General features: G+C 46.8%; 1 protein-coding gene across 1 annotated transcript; it reads left to right on the top strand.

Annotated features, from left to right (window-relative positions):
* Positions 1-1087: 1087 nt before the first annotated feature.
* LOC308268208 (cytochrome P450 2B4-like) lies at positions 1088-17622 on the top strand (the record flags this gene model as incomplete). Its single annotated transcript, XM_080703314.1, has 9 exons — positions 1088-1258; positions 7646-7808; positions 7949-8098; positions 11725-11885; positions 12650-12826; positions 13477-13618; positions 16282-16469; positions 16888-17029; positions 17441-17622. 9 exons carry the CDS (start codon positions 1088-1090, stop codon positions 17620-17622), a joined length of 1476 nt encoding a protein of 491 aa, XP_080559440.1.
* Positions 17623-18151: the final 529 nt, after the last annotated feature.

Genomic DNA, 18151 nt, shown 5'->3' with positions numbered 1-18151 from the left:
CTTCCGTGGGGAAGAGAAATGTGATGACATATCACAAAGGACCTCACCAATGACAGTGCCAGTCTCTTGGACTACTCAGCCCTCAGAGACATGAACCAGACAAATTTCTGTTCATTATCAATTACCCAGACTTTGGCATTCAGTTACAGCAAAACAGATTAAGATACCATCTGCTTTTCTGGAGCTCAGAGTCTAAAGGGGGAAGCAGAGACCCTGAGTCCAGAGAGAGATAGCAAGAGAGAGTCAGAGAATTTTCTGCAGTGTGAAGACGGCCAAAGGTGGGGAGGGAACTTCCCAGCCCTGGTCCCAGATCAGAGGCCAAGAGGACCCAACGGCTTCACCCGCTGGATCTCGGCCTCCCTGTCGTTCTCCACCTGACCTCCTCCTCCTCATCATTTCTGCATCTCTTGCTCCTCCTTCTGACTCTCCATCACACCCATCTGTGGCTGTCACAGGGGAGAGAATGAAAGCCTTACAAAGACACGTCTGCAAGCCTTACAAAGGCAGGGTCTTGGAGATGCACAGACACACAAGCACAAACATAGCCAGCACACACAGACCACACGCAGGGACACACATCACTAGCACCTGCATGACTAGTGCAAACACAGCTTCACATATGCAGAGAGATCAACACGTAGAATCCCACGTGCAAAGAGAGACCCAGATCCAGAAACACTGGGAAATATCCCTTCACATACAAAAGCATGAAAGCAGGCCAGGAAAAATGCATGCCAGCACAAAGAGACAGGCAGACAAACCAAAGTAGCCAAGTGTATGCTTACACGTACCCACTAAAATAAACAGCACAGAAGCACACACAATCACACCCTCCAGCACACTTTGGTATCACTTTCACGGTCTCACTGCCAACACGTAGGGAGGGGTGAAGGGATAGGCAGGGGTGAGGAGGTGAAGAGGGGTTACCGTGAGGCTGCCCAAGCAGGAAGTGTAGGTGGCCAGCCCTTCTCTCCTCATAGTGATGGATGGGAGGCGGGGCATGGGTGAAGTTGCATAACTGGGTGGGGAGGCGGCTCAGGATAAAAGGTCCAGCTGGAGGCTGCAGCAGGTGGACGGCGGTCAGACCATGGAGCTCAGCGTCCTCCTCTTCCTTGCCCTCCTCATGGGCTTCTTGCTTCTCCTGGTCAGGGGGCGCCCGAAAACCCGTGGCTACCTCCCTCCTGGTCCCCGTCCTCTGCCCTTCTTGGGGAACCTTCTGCAGATGGGCAGAGGAGGCCTCCTCAAATTCTTCCTACAGGTGAGACACTGATGATGGGGCCCCAGGCTGGTCTCTGCCTTGTGAATTTGGGCTGACTCAGCAGAAACAGCCAGGCCTCCTTCCACAATCGGTGGTCATGAGGGGAAGGTTGGCGAGAGAAAGGCGTGGAGCTGAGAATGTGGTCATATTGTCAGAGCATCCTCACCCAGTTGGAATTGTGTGGGCATTGTCCATGAAGGGGGTGTGTGGCCTTGTGGAGAGGTGTGGGTGTGAGCCACAGAGGTAGAATTGCACTCTCCTCTACCACTCTCTGCCCTGTCCTTGGGTGCTTGCCTGTCTTGGAAAGAGCAGAAGCACCGAACAGATTTCGCTTCTGCCAAAGGCTGAAGAGAGCAAAGTCTGGCCTGAGTCAGCGCTGGGACAAAGGAGAGGAGAGGAGAGGGGAGGGCAGGGAAAGAGGCAAGCGGGGAGAGCTGATCAATAATAAATGTCATGCACCCCGTGGCAGCCGATGCTCCCCATTATTTACCAGGTTCTGTGACTCTGCTTTGGTGTAGAATTTTATGCTTAGTTGTCTGCTTATTTATTTATTTATTTATTTAATTTATTATTTTTATGGTACTGGGGATGGAACCCAGGGGCTTTCTACCTCAAAGCTACACTCCCAGATCTAGTTTATATTTTATTTGGAAACAGGGTCTCGCTATGTTTCAGAGAGCCTGGCTTTGAACCTGCGTAATCCTCATGTCTCAGCCTCCCAAGTACTGGGATTACAAGTGTGCACCACCAGGCCCGGCCTGTTTATTTATTAATAATGAAATAACATCCATAACCCCAATTCCCAGTGGAGAACTGGAACACCCACAGCCAGTTCTAGCTGCTCTGCCCCAGCCCTGCCATGGAGACCACGCTTGGGCTTATTATCCCTTCCTCCCTTTTAAAAAAATTTATTTGCAGTACTGGGGGTGGAACCCAGAGGCATTCTACCTCCGTGCTACATCCCCATCCCTATTTTTTATTCTTTATTTTGAAACAGGGTCTCACTGAGTTACAAAGGGCCTTACTGTGTAAATGAGACTGTCTGTGAACCGCGATCCTCCTGTCTCAGCCTCCCAAATGCTGGGATTACAAGCATGTACCACCATGCCCAGCGTTATCTCTTTCCTTTTAATAGATTGCTTTTTTCTGATCAATGGTCTTTGGTCACAATGTGTGTGTGTGTGTGTGTGTGTGTGTGTGTGTGTGTGTGTATGTGTGTGTGTGTGTTATACAAAGTCAAGTCAAAACACATGCACTTTGATTATTAGAGGTTGCTTGCTTTACTTGAGAAATACACTGTATTTAGATCACAGATTCCCACATTTTGGAACATTTTTTGATTTTTCAGAGGACTTAAAGAGAAAAAAGTCTTGTGATTCACTATGACGTTATTTGAGTTGTATCATAGCTAGGCGGTGCTCATAATCTTCTGCAGCGTGAGCAGTGATGAGCTTTGCTAAAGTGGGAATAACCTAAGTGGATTTAAATTCTAGACAAAGACATCCTCGGCTACAGTATTCACTGACCACCCCCTTTAATGGAGTCTCCCAAGCCCCGAAGAGCTGACCAGCCCCCACCATGCCTCCACCAACAGAATTTGCTGCCCCCTCAGCTCTTGGGGTCTTCCTGCCTCCTTTCTTCATGAGAGGTGGGGGAGGTAATTGTTAATCACAATACTTTACAAATTTGGAAACAAGTGCAATGAACATGAAATTCTAGTCTGCCTAAAGGGTTTCCAGTGGCCGTGTCACTAGATTGTACAAACCTGGGACTTATTGGGAAGCGTCTTAAAGAAACTTTTTTTTATTGAGCGGAGAAAAGTTGGAGGATCTCTGACGTCTATTTTCATCGCAAGCTTCTATGATTCTATGTATCCTGTGTATTTAATAAAAGCAGTCTGAAATTAGTTAATTAATATATGTATGTATTTATGTATTTATTTATTAGAACTAAGGATGGAAACCAGAGGCATTCTACCTCTGAGCTACACCCCTGGCCCTATTTTATTCTTATTTGGAAACAGGTCTCACTAGGTTGATGAGAGTCTCACTACTTGCTGAGACTATCCTATGGTCTGAATGCATCCCTCAAAATTCACATGTGGGCAAGTTAATCCCAATGCAACAGTGTTGAGATGTGGGACTTTGAGAGGTACTTAGGCCTGGAGGGTTCTGACTTGTGAATGAATTAGTGCCACTGTCATGAGATGAACCGGCTAGGGAAGTGAGTTTAGCCCCCTCCATTCTGTGCATTTTCTTTTGCCCTTCTGTCTTCTGCTATGGGGTGGGGGGCACGGCCAGAAGACACTGCCAGATGCAGACAGCCTTCACCTTGGGCTTCCGACCTGCAAGAACTGTAAGAAATCTCTGTTTTTCATAAATTATCCAATGTCCAGCATTGTTTTACAGCAGCACAAAACGGTGTAAGACAGATAAGGAGGCTCAGGCTAGGGAAGGCACCTATCCACAGGTGCACAGGTGGTAAGAAGGACGTTGACATCTAGCAGGTGGAGGTCTCTCATCTCCAAAATTTCCCTAGACTAATATCATTCAATAATCTAGGGGTCGCTTAATGTGAGAATTTGACTAAGATGTGGGTGACCCCTCTCCAATTAGGCGTACACACACTTTGCAGAACATTTTGAAGAGTCACAGGCCCTGAGAACTCTTTCATGGACCCTCCAAGGATCTTCTAGGTATCCATGATCCTCCACTTGATTTGTCTGCGTAACAGAGGGAGAGAGTGGGCATAAGGGTCATGATGGGAAGGGCAGGAGAGGGAGCCACTGCTTTTCTTCCATTTCCCAATATGTCCCCAAGTTCTTTTGCAGTCAAAGAGATGTGGTTATGTGTCAACGATTCAACTCCTCTTGAATCTCAGTTATTTCTTCTGTAAAATGAGAAGTTGATTATAAAAATCTGTGGCTCTTAGCCATGTGTGGTGGTACACACTGGTGAGCCCAGTACTGGGGAGGCTGAGACAGGATGATGACAGGTTTGAGGACAGCCTTAGCAATGTAGCTAGACTTTCACAACCTAGTGAGACTCTATTTCAAAACAAAAAACAAAGCCGGGCATGGTGGCGCACGCTTGTAATCCCCGCGCTTGGGAGGCGGAGGCTAGAGGATCGTGCTGGTTCAGAGCCAGCCTTGTTGGCTTAAGAGATCCTGTTTCCACATAAAAAGTAAAAATAATGGGTCTGGGAGTGTAGCCCGTGGGAGTGTAGCCCGGAGGTAGAAGGGCTTCCAGGAACTCCAGTACCACCACAAAAAAAAAAGAAAAAAAAATGGGGCTGACATTACATAGAGAGAGCTGGCGTATAGTAAGTGCTCATTCAGTAACTGCTACTGTGACATCTATTCATCAGCTCATCAACTCAGATATTCATAAATTCAATACTAATTCATTAGGCACCATTTATGTGCTGGGGATTATTCTAGGTACTGATGATATGGCATCTTGGACAGGCATCAAGTTCACCTTGCTCATGGACATTCCATTGGGAAAGACAAGTGGACAAAAGAAAATAAACAGATAGGGCAATGTTAGGTAGACTAGAATTATGATTAAAATAAAGCTGTATAGGCCGGGCGTGGTGGCGCACGCTTGTAATCCCCGCGCGTGGGAGGCAGAGACAGGAGGATCGCGTAGGTTTGAAGCCAGCCACGCTGGCTTAAGAGACCCTGTTTCCAAAAATAAAATAGGTCTGGGAGTGTAGCCCGGAGATAGACGGGCTTCCAGGAACCCCAGTACCACCAAAAAAAAAAATAAAAAAAATAAATAAATAAAGCTGTATATCTGGGTGTGGTGGCATACACTTGTAATCCCAGTTCTTGAGAGGTTGAGAGGAGAGAAGAAATACCACAAAAGTAAAAAAAAGTCTCTAAAATAAGCGGTGTGATACTTTATTTACTAATTTTTTTGTGATACTGAGGATTAAACCCCTATTCTCACCCTCCCACCCCTGTCAATGGTGTCTGTTGGTATTGGACATATAATGCTTTCTCTTTGGTTTTATTCCCTAAACAATACAGTACAACTTTTACCCAGTGTTCACATTTCATTGGGTATGTAAGTAATCTAGAGATGATGGACTCAGGAGGATGAATGTATAGGCAAATGCTAATTCTTTGCCTTATTTTGGTTGTTGTACTAGGGACTGAACCCAGGAGCATTCTACATCGAGCTACCCCTCTGCTCTTTTTTTTTTTTTTTTTTTTTTTTTTTTTTTTGGTGGTACTGTGGGGTGGAACCCAGAGGCTTTCTACCTCCAGGCTATACTCCCAGACCTATTTTATATTTTATTTGGAAACGGGGTTTCACTAAGTTGCTGAGAGCCTCACTAAGTAGCTGAGGCTGGCTTCTAACCTGTGTGATCCTCCTGTCTCAGCTTCCCAAGCACGGGGATTACAAGCGTGTGCCACCATGCTTTACCCCTCTGCTCTTTTTAATTTTTTTTTATATGGTACTGGGGGTGGGACCCAGGGCTTTTCTACCTCCAGGCTATACTCCCAGCCCTATTTTTTTGGGGGGGTGTTTGGGGATGGAATCTAGGGGCATTTGACCTCTGAGCTACACCCCCTGCTCTATTTTTTATTCTTTATTTTGAAACCGGGTCTCACTGAGTTGCAGAGGGCCTCACTAAGTAGCTGAGGCTGTCCACAAACCGCAGTCCTCTAGGTCTCAGCCTTCCGAATGCTGGGATTACAAGCGTGTGCCACCATGCCCGGCAACTCCCAGCCCTATTTTACATTATATTTGGAAATAGGGTCTCACTAAGTTTCTGAGAGCCTCACTAAGTAGCTGGGGCTGGCTTCGAAACCTGTGATCCTGCTATCTCAGCCTCTCAAGTACTGGGATGACAAGCTTGCACCACCACGCCCCGCTTAATTTTTTGTTTTATTATTAATTTTTGTGGGTTAGGGGATGAAACCCAAGGGTATTTGACCTCCTAGCTATACCCCTTGACCTATTTTTTATTCTTTATTTTATTTTTTATTTTTGGTGGTACTGGGGTTCCTAGAAACCTTTCTAACTCCGGGCTACACTTCCAGACCTATTTTTTAAATATATCTTTTTATTTGGAAACAGGGTCTCTTAAGCCAGCGAGGCTGGCTCTGAACCTGCGCGATCCTCCTGTCTCCGCCTCCCAAGCGTGGGGATTACAAGCATGCACCACCACGCCCGGCTATTCTTTATTTTTGAAACAGGGTCTCACTAAGTTACAGAGAACTGCGATCCTCCCGTCTCAGCCTCCCGAATGCTGGGACTACAAGTGTGCGCCACCACGCCTGGCTAATTTTTTTGTTTTAAAACAGGGTCTTACTGGTTGCCAAGAGTCTCGCTAAGTTGCTGCCTTAATCTCACAAGCATTGGGATTACAGGTGTGTGCCACCATGCCGGGCTTACTTTGCCATTTTAAATAATGAAGTAGAGCCGGGCGTGGTGGCGCACGCTTGTAATCCCCGCGCTTGGGAGGCTGAGACAGGAGGATTGCACAGATTTGAAGCCAGCCTCAGCTACTTAGTGAGGCTCTCAGTAACTTAGTGAGATCCTGTTTCCAAAAATAGGTCTGGGAGTATAGTCCGGAGGTAGAAAGCCTCTGGGTTCCACCCCCAGTACCACACACACACAAAAATAATGAAGTAGAGTATCTGAGGGTTTTGGTATCTGAGGGGGTCCTTGAACCAGTTCCCACAGATGCCATCTGGTGACTGTAGTGCCTGGAAGTTTACCAAGTGGCTGGACTGATATGCTGGTCTTTCACTTTTCATGGTCACCTCTAGACAGCCATCACTGTCCCTTCATATCGACCAACTGGGTGGTGGGTCCAAGTCATCTTAGGAAATGGTCAGGAAGCTGAGAACATACTGAAGCTGGGTCACAAGAAAGATTCATTGGTTGAGATGCCAGGAAGATGAAGCCAGATCCAAGAGTATGAGAGGGAACAATATTAAAAATATTTTACCATCTGTACTGCTTAGGGTTCAGCAAATCAGCGCAGATCTTGACTGGCCCATGGGTTAACTCACTCTTTCGTTCTTTTTTTTTGTGTGGTACTGGTGATTGAACCCTTGGGCTTTCTACCTCCAAGCTATACCCCCCAGCCCCATTTTTTATTCTTTTTTTTTTTTTTGAAATAGGGCTTCACTAAGTTGTGGAGGGCCTCACTAAGAAGCTGAGGCTGGCCCTGAACCTGTGATCCTCCTGTCTCAGCCCAGATGGGTTAACCTTTTAGTTGCTGAGTCCTGGGAAGTGGGATGGACAGCCTAGGGAGGAGGGTCTTGTGGGAGGTACCTAATTACCAGTCTGCATTTAAGCATTTTAATGGTTTAACAACTGAGGTATACATTGAATAATATCAGTGTATATTGTGTGTGCTTGGCAGCAACGAGAGAAATATGGGGACGTGTTCACAGTGTACCTTGGATCAAAGCCTGTGGTCATGCTGTGTGGTACAGAAACCATCCGGGAGGCTCTGGTGGATCAAGCTGAGGTTTTCTCTGGACGGGGGAAAATTGCAATCGTCGACCCAGTCTTCCAGGGATATGGTGAGGGCCTCAAAGGCATTGGGCTGGTCAGGATGGAGTGTGGGACTGGGAAGATGGGTCTAAGAGAGGGACAAGCAGTGGGAAGGGACCCAGCCTTCTTCAAACATCTCCAGCAACCCAGCCTTCTTCTATACCCTCAGGTGTGATCTTTGCTTCTGGGGAACGCTGGAAAGCCCTTCGTCGATTCTCTGTGACCACCATGAGGGACTTTGGGATGGGCAAGCGAAGTGTGGAGGAGCGGATTCAGGAGGAGGCTCAGTTCCTGGTGGAGGAGCTGCGGAAGTCCCAGGGTGAGCTCCGGGAATAAGAAAGAAAGAAAGAAAGAAGGAAAGAAAGAAAGAAAGAAAGAAAGAAAGAAAGAAAGAGAAAGAGAGAAAGAGAGAAAGAAAGAGAGAAAGAGAAAGAGAGAAAGAGAGAAAGAGAGAAAGAAAGAACCAAAACAGTGAAACAAGGACACACCCAGAGTACACAGCAATAGAAAGACAGAAAGGTGTACATGGACAGAGAAAGATAGAGAACACAGAGCTGGTCTTGTTAACTCCTTATTGCATGTGGCCCTACCATAGCACACAAGCATCTGGTAGTCTCAGACCCATGAATGTGCCCTCTCTGAGCTCCATAATCTCCTCTGTAAAAACAGAGATGAAATAAGATGGTTGGAGCTGAGCAAGGTGGTGCATGCCTGTAATCACAGTACTTGGGAGGTTGAGACAGGAGGATCCTGGTTCGCAGACAGCCTCAGCTACTTAGGGAGGCCCTCCTCCTCAATTTAGTGAGACCCTGTTTCAAAATAAAGAATAAAAAATAAGGCTGGGGGTGTAGCTTGAAGGTAGAATACCCCTGGGTTTCATCCCCAGTATTGCCAAAAAAAAAAAAAAAAAAAGACAGAGAACACAGAAATTTTGCGACAGGCAGAGAGATGGGAGTGGAGATCAACAGAGATGTGTAGAAGAGAAACATAGAGAGCTAAAGAGAGAGGGGCAAGGTTTACAGTGTCCAAGAATGACTCAGAGACATAAACTATTTCCTTGTGTCCATTGAAATAAATTCGTGGATTAATTGTATGGGTCGAGGGCAGAAACTGGACTCATGTAACAGGAAGCAAAGAGGAAGGATGGCAGGCATCTGGACAGTAAGGACTGGTATTTTCCTATCCTTGGATGGAATGCCAATGAACAGGCGGTGAGCAAAGGGCAGGTGGGGTGTTCTGCACTTTGGGTTCTTTTGGATTCTCCATGAGGGGGCATAGAGGAACCGGGCCCTTTGTTAGCCTGTCCCTCTCACTGAAGCCAGGTCTTTTTTTTTTTTTGGTGGTACTAGGGTTCCTGGAAGCCCTTCTACCTCCGGGATACACTCCCAGACACCTATTTTATACTTTTTACTTGGAAACAGGGTCTCTTAAACCAGCATGGCTGGCTTCGAACCTGCACGATCCTCCTGTCTCCGCCTTCCAAGCGTGGGGATTACAAGCGTGCGCCACCACGCCCGGCTGAAGCCAGGTTTTTAAACCATGTCTTTTAGTAACATTTCTCAGGAGACTCTGAGAAGCCAAGGTAGAGTCTGGGAGGGAGTGATAGGAACAGAGACAGAAAGCAGGGCACAATGAGGGAGGAAAGAAGAAAGAGAAGAAGAGATCAAATCAAAGAGGAGAGAGAGAGAGAGGGAGGGAGGGAGAGAGAGAGAAAGAGGGAGGGAGAGAGAGAGAGGGAGAGAGAGAGGGAGAGAGAAAGAGGGAGGGAGAGAAAGAGGGAGGGAGAGAAAGAGGGAGGGAGAGAGAGAAAGAGGGAGGGAGAGAGAGAAAGAGAGAGAGTGAGAGAGAAAGAGGGAGGGAGAGAGAGAGAGGGAGGAAGAGAGGGAGGGAGGGAGGGAGAGAGAGAAAGAGGGAGGGAGAGAGAGAAAGAGGGAGGGAGAGAGAGAGGAAGAGAGAGGGAGAGAGAGAGAAAGAGGGAGGGAGAGAGAGAGGGAGAGAGAAAGAGAGAGGGAGATAGAGATAGATTGAGACAACAGTTGGGCAGACAGACTAGGCTCAGAGATGGGACGGCAGAGCAGATGGACAGGGAGGCCCAGAGAGGGGGGCAGAAGCTGCCTGATGCTTGTGGGCTCACAGCCTCCTCTTCTGTACACTCAGGGACCAGGCTTGAGCCTGGCATACACAAGTGGCAACGAACAAGTGAAGAACGTATTTAAAAATATGCTTTTAGCCGGGCGTGGTGGCGCGCGCTTGTAATCCCCGTGCTTGGGAGGCGGAGACAGGAGGATCGCGCAGGTTCGAAGCCAGTCTTGCTGACTTAAGAGACCCTGTTTCCAAAAATAAAAATAAAAATAGGTCTGGGAGTGTAGCCCGGAGGTAGAAGGGCTTCCAGGAACCCCAGTATCACACACACAAAAAATATCCTTTTAGTGGTGCATTGTCATTATACATCAGAGTGAGGTTCGACGTTGCACAAGCATACGTGTACGCAGCAGCCCTTGCGTGCTTCTCTCCAGATCCCACTCTGTTCCCGCCCCTCACATGTCAGTGAGATTGGTAGTGAGACCTCCATGTGTGGACATAGCATTATTGGAACTGTTTCCCTTACCAAGCCTCCGTTCCCCCTTCCCACCTCCCTCTCCCAACCCCCTTCCATTACTTTACTGGTCTCCTCGTCTCTCTGAAGTTCTTTTTGTTTCCTATTTCCTCTCTAGCTTCCACATATGAGAAAAAAAACACACCACCCTTGGCTTTCTGAGACTGGCTGATCTCCTTTAGCATAAATTCTCTAGTTCCTAATATCTAGAATATACAAAGAACTTAAAAAACTTATCTCCACCAAAATAAGTAAGCCAATTAAAAAAAAAACTGGCAATTCAACTGACAGACACTTCTCAAGAGAAGAAGTAGAAATGTTCAGCTTGAGAGGAGGAGACAGGATCACGCTGGTTCGAAGCCAGCCTTGCTGGCTTAAGAGACCCTGTTTCCAAATAAAAAATATAAAATGGGTCTGGGAGTATAGCCCGGAGGAAGAAGGGTTTCCAGGAACCCCAGTACCACCAAATAAAAAAAAAAAAAAGAAATGTCCAGTAAGTATATATATAATGTTGGATATCATTAACAGTCAGCAGAATGCAAATTAAAACTCCACTGAGATTCCATTTAACTCCAGGACTGGAGACAGGGCTCAGAGGTAGAGCTCTTGATAGCACGCGCAAGGCCTTGAGTTCAATCCCCAGCACTGCAAACAAAACAAAACAAAACAAAACCATGGCTAGGAATAGAACCACATGGCCCAGCCATACTATTCTGAACTGTCTTTTCAAAAGAATGTTTTGATTCCAAGAAGGCCAGACAGCCCTAGAGATGGAGAGAGGAGAGGAAGCAGGAATGACAGATAGGGATGGAGCCATCTGGGCTTTTAAATTTTTACAAGCAATTGATTTGAGTAAATCAATTTTTAAACTGGTGCAAGCTCTGCTCTGCACCTGCCCTGCCTTGGGGTCATGGCTGTTCCATCTCGCAGAGTCAAAGCTGGGGCCCCAGAGGAGATGCAGCGTAGGGAACAGCTGCAGCAGCTCTGTCTCTGGGCTGCCTGGGTCTGAATCCTGACCTCAGGAATGAGTGACTGTGTAACCTCGGTCAAATTACTTAACATGTCTCTCTGCACATCCTTGTGTGTGTGTGTGTGCGTGTGTGTGTGAGGTAGCTGTTAATAGAATTGCATCTTCTTTACAATGCTGCCATAAAATTAAGTGAAATAACACGTGGAGTGCTTGGAATAGGCCTGGTACATAACATGGGCTGCTGAGGGTGAGTTGTCATTGCTCTTCTCTTTGATTACTGAGTGGTGGTGGAAAGTCACACAGAGATGGGACAGCAGCCAGACATTCCCAGACTCCTGAGTTTGTGCCGTGACCTGTTGCCTCCTCCTCCTCATCCCAGGAGCCCTCCTGGACCCCGCCTTCCTCCTCCAGGCCATCACTGCCAACATCATCTGCTCCATTGTCTTTGGACAACGCTTTGACTACAAAGATCGCCAGTTCCTGCGGCTGCTGGAATTGTTCTATAAGAGCTTTGGGCTCATCAGCTCCTTCTACAGCCAGGTAAGAGAGAGGGAGGGGGCGGTCTGCCTTGGAAAACCAGAAATGCACTCAGGGTTGGAAGAGAGGAAGAGATCACATAGTCAGACAGGTGGGGTGCTGAGACCTGGAGGGAGGGAGGGAGGGAGGGAGGGAGGGAGGGAGAGAGAACAGGAAAAAGAAACTGAAAGAAATAAGGGGGAGATGTGGGGGAGAGAGAGAGAATGTGAGAATGAACATACTCAAAGGAGAGAACAAGAGAGGAAAGAAGAGAAATGAGAGTGAGGGTGGCCTGGTGTGGTGGTCACATCTGTAATTCCAGTACTTGAGAGGCCAAGAGGGAAAAGTCTCTGGTTTGAGGACAGCTTTACCAACATAGCAAGACTCTCAGCAACCTAGTGAGGTCCATTTTCAGCAACCATGGCTGGGGGTGTAGCTCTGAGGTGGAATGCCATTGTGTTCAACACCCATTACCAAAATAAGTAAGTAAGTAAGTAAGTAAATACATAAATAAACAAAGGCTTGGGAGAGGGAAGTGAGGAAAAGAGAAAACAGGTCAAAGGACGAAGATAGAGTTTGATAAAACTGTGTGTATAAGAGAGGGATATAGAGAGTGAGAGAGGGAGGAAAGGACACACACACACACACACACACACACACACACGCGCGCGCGCGTGCGTGCGCGCGCACTCCCCACAGAAGTACAGAAGGACCGGGGCCCAGGGTAGCTGCCTCCTGTGACACTTGGTCAATCTCAGGGTCCCTCACTATCCTCTTCCCTCTTGCAGGTGTTCGAGTTCTTCTCAGGCTTCCTGAAGCACTTTCCTGGCACACACAGGCAAATCTACAACAACCTTCAGGAAATCATCACCTTCTGCAAACACTGTGTGGAGAAGCACCGGGAAACCCTGGACCCCAGCGCCCCCAGGGACTTCATTGATACCTACCTGCTCCGCATGGACAAAGTGCGCGGTGTGGGAGAGGAAGGGAAGGGTGGGAGGGGACGGGGCAGAAGGGAAGAGAAGGGAACAGAAGGGGAAGGAGGGGAGGGAAGAGCAGTAGCGGAGGACAGAAGAGGGAAGGGGACGGGAGAAGATGCAAAGGGAGAGGAAGATGGAGTGAAATGAAGAAGAAAGAGGAACCAAAATGGGGAGGAGAGAGAGTAGGGCAGCTGGCCGAGGAAGAAATAGAGGGTGGGGACAAAAGGCAGCCACAGGAGAAAAGACCCACAGAAGCAGAAAGAGAATGGGTGACAGAAAGCCAGAAAGGAGAGAGAGAGAGAGAGAGAGAGAGAGAGAGAGAGAGAGAGAGAGAGAGAGAGAGAGAGAGAGAGAGAAAAGAAGAAGAAGAAGAAGAAGAAGGAGGAGGAGGAGGAGGAGGAGGAGGAGGAGGAGGAGGAAAGAGAAGAGGGGAGGGGAGGGGAGGGGAGGGAAAGAGAAGAGAAGAGAAGAGAAGAGAAGAGAGAGAGAAACAGAGGGAGAGGGAGAGAGGGATTGAGGGAGGGAGAGAGAGACAGAGACAGAGACAGAAAATAAACACACAGTGAACCAGGTAGTGCGAGACCCAGAAGCAGAAGGAGGTGCTTCCGCTGACCCTCCCTCCCTCTGCTGACCAGGAGAAGTCCAACCCGCACAGCGAGTTCCACCACAAGAACCTCAGTGTGACTTTGCTGTCACTCTTCTTTGCTGGCACGGAGACCACCAGCACCACCCTCCGCTATGGCTTCCTGATCATGCTCAAATACCCCCACATCGTAGGTGAGCCAGAGGCTGACAGTAAGGAGGGTCTTCAGATCCCTGTGTGGAGGTGGGGTTAGGGTCTGGCATGGGGGAGACAGGCAACACTAGCCTCGTATTCCAGGGGATCTGCAGCTTTGCACTAGCTCCCCACTAAGCCATGCTGTTGGTGGATGGTGGGCGAAGGGACTGACCACCTGGAATTCCAGTTCTCTCCCCTCCCTCCATTTATTTATTGTCGATTAATTCACCCGCATACTTCATAATTCTTTCATGTATGATTCATCCAAGAACATATCCTTTCATTCATTTATTTAGATTAATTTATTCATGAGTTGATCCTTAGAATAGTGATGGTGAATGAACTATGTGATTCATTGTCTCAGACATTTATTCATGCTTTCATCAGCCTATAAACCAGATATCTCTCTCTCTCTCTCTCTCTCTCTCTCTCTCTCTCTCTCCTCTCTCTCTCCTCTCTCTCTCTCTCTCTCTCTCTCTCTCTCTCTCTCTCTCTCTCTCTCTCTCCTCTCTCTGGTGAAACTAAGGATTTAGCTCAGCAGCAATCTATTTTTGAGCTACAACCCAGCCCTGATTTGAAATTAATCAATTAACTGATTGATTTTTTGCAGTATTGGGGATGGAACCCAGGGGCATTTTATCTCCAAGCTACACTCCCATCCCTTTTTTAAAAAAATTCTTTATTTTGAAAAAGGGTCTCATTGAGTTGCAAAGGGCCTCACTAAGTAGCTGAGGCTGGCCGCGAACCGCGATCCTTCCATCTCAGCCTCCCAAATGCTGGGATTACAAGCATGCACCACCATGCCCAGCTTCCTTATTTTATTTAATATTATTTATTTGTTTATTTATTTTTGTGGTGCTGGGGATTGAACCCAGGACCATTCTGCCCCCAAACTACACCCCCAACCTGAATTTTCATTCTTTGTTTTTGAAACAGGGTCTCACTAAGTTGCAGAGGGCCATACTAAGTAGCTGAGGCTGGCCATGAACCCGGATCCTATTTCAGCCTCCCATATACTGGGATTACAAGCGTGCACCACCATGCCTGGCTTACTTTTATTTTTAATCAGGGTCTCACTAGGTTGATGAGAATCTCTCTACTTTCTAAGGCTGTCCTCAAACCTTTGATCCACCTGTCTCAGCCTCCCAAGTACTGAGATAACAAGCGTGCACCACTACGCCCAGCTTAGATTCAAATTTTTAGCATTTCTCCCAACCAGTCTTCCAATTTATTCCTCATTCATCCATCTATTCATTCACTTATCTACTTAATAAATCAATAATTTTTAAATCCCTGATTTATCATTCAATCAACCAATCCATTTATTCTTTTATTTAATTTGGACTTCTTTTATTTGTCCATTTTTGTATTCCTATACCAATCTAGTATTTATATGATTATTGAATAATCAGCTTAATTAATTTATTTGTCTAAGAACCATTTATTGATTCATCTCTTGACTGACGAATTAAATACGTACGTTCACTAATTTGCTCATTTTATTCTTTCAAAAGTCATTTCATTTATGAATTGATATATTGATTGATTAATGTGTTCATTTCTTTATCCACTTGTTCATGGATTAATCTCTTGACCTATTCCACTGTTACTTCTGATAGCCTAGCACAACATTGCACCTGTAATGCACAAATAGGAAATATTAGCTAATTTTCTATTCTTCTTAGAGAAGAAGTTTTGACAGGTTCTTAGATTAAAGTTTTTTTTTTTTTTGGTACTGGGGATTGAACTCAGGGGTATTCTACCACTGAGCTACATCCCCTGCACCATTTGTTTATTTTTTATTTTGAAACAGGGTCTCACTAAGTAGCAGAGGGCCTCACTAAGTAGCTGAGGCTGTCTGCGAATCTGGATCCTCCTGTCTCAGCCTCCAAGTACTGGGATGACAAGTGTGTGCCACCATGCCTGGCTAAGATTGAAGTTTTAAAGCTAAAATTTCATGCAAGATTGAGTGTGTGTGTGTGTGTGTGTGTGTGTGTGTGTGTGTGTTACTGTGTGCCCATGGACTACCTGTGCATGTGAGAGACATTCATTGGATTTCAAAGGGTAGAATTCTCATTGCCTTCTCCCCACTTCCCTCATCACAAGCTGATTGCTCTGAGTGATAGCAATGATCTTGGCTATGGGTCTTCACTGAACTAGGATCCGGGTTCATGGCCAGCCTCAGCTACTTAGTATGGCCCTTTGCAACTTAGTGAGACCCTGTTTCAAAAACAAAGAATGAAAAAATTCAGGTTGGGGGTGTAGTTTGGGGGCAGAATGGTCCTGGGTTCAATCCCCAGCACCACAAAAATAAATAAACAAATAAATAATATTAAATAAAATAAGGAAGCTGGGCATGGTGGTACATGCTTGTAATCCCAGCATTTGGGAGGCTGAGACAGGAGGATCGTGCTTTGCGGCCAGCCTCAGCTACTTAGTGAAGCCCTTTGCAACTCAACGAGACCCTTTTTCAAAATAAAGAATTAAAAAAAAAAAAAGGATGGGAGTGTAGCTTGGAGATAAAATGCCCCTGGGTTCCATCCCCAGTACTGCAAAAAAAAAAAAAATCAATCAATCAATTAATTGATTGACCTATGGGAAACAGTGTTGCTGATGAAATGCCTCTGGGAAGTGGGGCTCATGGGTCCCCTTTTCTGTGCAGAGAGAGTCCAAAAGGAGATTGAGCAGGTGATTGGCTCACACCGCCCACCAGCCCTTGAGGACCGCACCAAAATGCCATACACTGATGCAGTACTCCACGAGATTCAGAGATTTGCGGACCTTATCCCTTTTGCTGTGCCCCACGTGGTCACCAAAGACACTCATTTCCAAGGATATATCATCCCCAAGGTGAGACCAGCTGGGGTCCCACAACTCTTTTGTGTGTGTGCCCTCAGTTCTCTTAACCCCCAATCTCAACCTCTCATGGATTTTTCTTTTCTTTTTTGTGGCACTAAGGATTGAACCCAGAGGTATTTTATCTCTGAGCTAAACCTCCAGCCCAATTTTATTTTTTATTTGAAAACAGGATCCCACTAAATTGTGGAGGGGCTCGCTAAGTTGTCGAAGGTAGCTTTGAATCTGTGATCCTCCTGTCTCAGCCTCCCAAGTACTGGGATTACAAGCATCTGCCACCCCACCAGCCTTCTCATGGATTTTTCAATGGGGCTCCCTTTTTTTTTCTTTTGTGTTTTACCTACTTATTATTTTTTTTGTACATGGGGAACTGGAAATAGAAATAGCTTTTGATCATGTAACCTTTCCTCAGAACACTGAAGTATACCCTATCCTGAGCTCTGCTCTCCACGATCCACGTTACTTTGAAAAACCAGATGCCTTCAATCCTGACCACTTTCTGGATGCCAATGGGGCATTCAAGAAGAATGAAGCTTTTATTCCCTTCTCCATAGGTAAGCTAGACCTGCAATCCCTTCCCCAGATATCAGAGGGCAGGGCCTGTCCTTTCCTTGACAGAAAACAATGATAAGTCTTTCTTTCTTGAACCCTTGGTATATGCCGGGTGAACTGACCGACCTTATACACATATTTACCTACATACACCATCACACTAAGCACACCTTTTTTTCCTAACAGAAGCTACAAACTCTCTCCTAAAAATTGAGCATAGGACACTACATGCTCAAAGATCTTCATAGTTTCAGAGGGTTTGGGAACTCCCTAACGGTCCACCCTGAATTGCTGGCTAAAAGTCAAGCCATGCAAATACGTTGCAGTGGGTGCAGCTGCCTGGCATAGGGCTGTGGCAGGGCAGAGCAAGTGCCCTGGCCCAGAGCCCACACAGTCATCGTCTGTGCCCACAGGGAAGCGCATTTGTCTTGGAGAAGGCATCGCCCGCAACGAACTGTTCCTCTTCTTCACCACCGTCCTCCAGAACTTCTCCGTGGCCAGCCCTGTGGATCCTGCGGACATCGACCTCACGCCCAAGGAGAGTGGTGTGGGCAAAGTAGCCCCAACTTATCAAATCCGCTTCTTGCCCCGCTGAATGGGCTGAAGGAAGAGGTCAGAGGAGCCCGGGCCATTAAGTGCCCCCACCTCTGTAGGGAATGGCCCCTGGCTTCATTCCCCTCTTCCTGCCTCAGAGAAACTTGCTGGAAACTCCGTCCTTCCCACTCTTTCTTGCTGCTCCATGGGAAAGCCCTTCTAGTAGCCTCACGCCTTCCATTAAGTGACATCAAGCTCTTCCAAAGCTCTCAGACACGTCCTTTTCCTTTTTTAATAGACTTGCAGGGGTTAGAAGCGAATATATATTCACTATATTTTTAGTGAATATACAGAGGAGGCTAAAGGGAAACTTGGCTCGAGATCCTGCAGTTCTGTCTCCCAGGCCACAGCTCACGCTGAGTGACTCTCGATTGCTCAGAACAGCCGCAGTCTCCATGAATCAACTCATGTTATGTGCATAGGATCTGCCTGAATCCTCCCCAGTTGCCCCTGGAGTGTGTGTGGCAATCATCCCGTTTCACAGATGAGTGGCAGGGGCCAGAGATGGCATCAGCTGCCTGAGGCCACAG

Source organism: Muscardinus avellanarius (genome assembly GCF_963383645.1).
Source record: "Muscardinus avellanarius genome assembly, chromosome: 10".
NCBI classification, from domain to species: domain Eukaryota; kingdom Metazoa; phylum Chordata; class Mammalia; order Rodentia; family Gliridae; genus Muscardinus; species Muscardinus avellanarius.
This window is presented reverse-complemented; position numbering and strand designations above follow the sequence as displayed.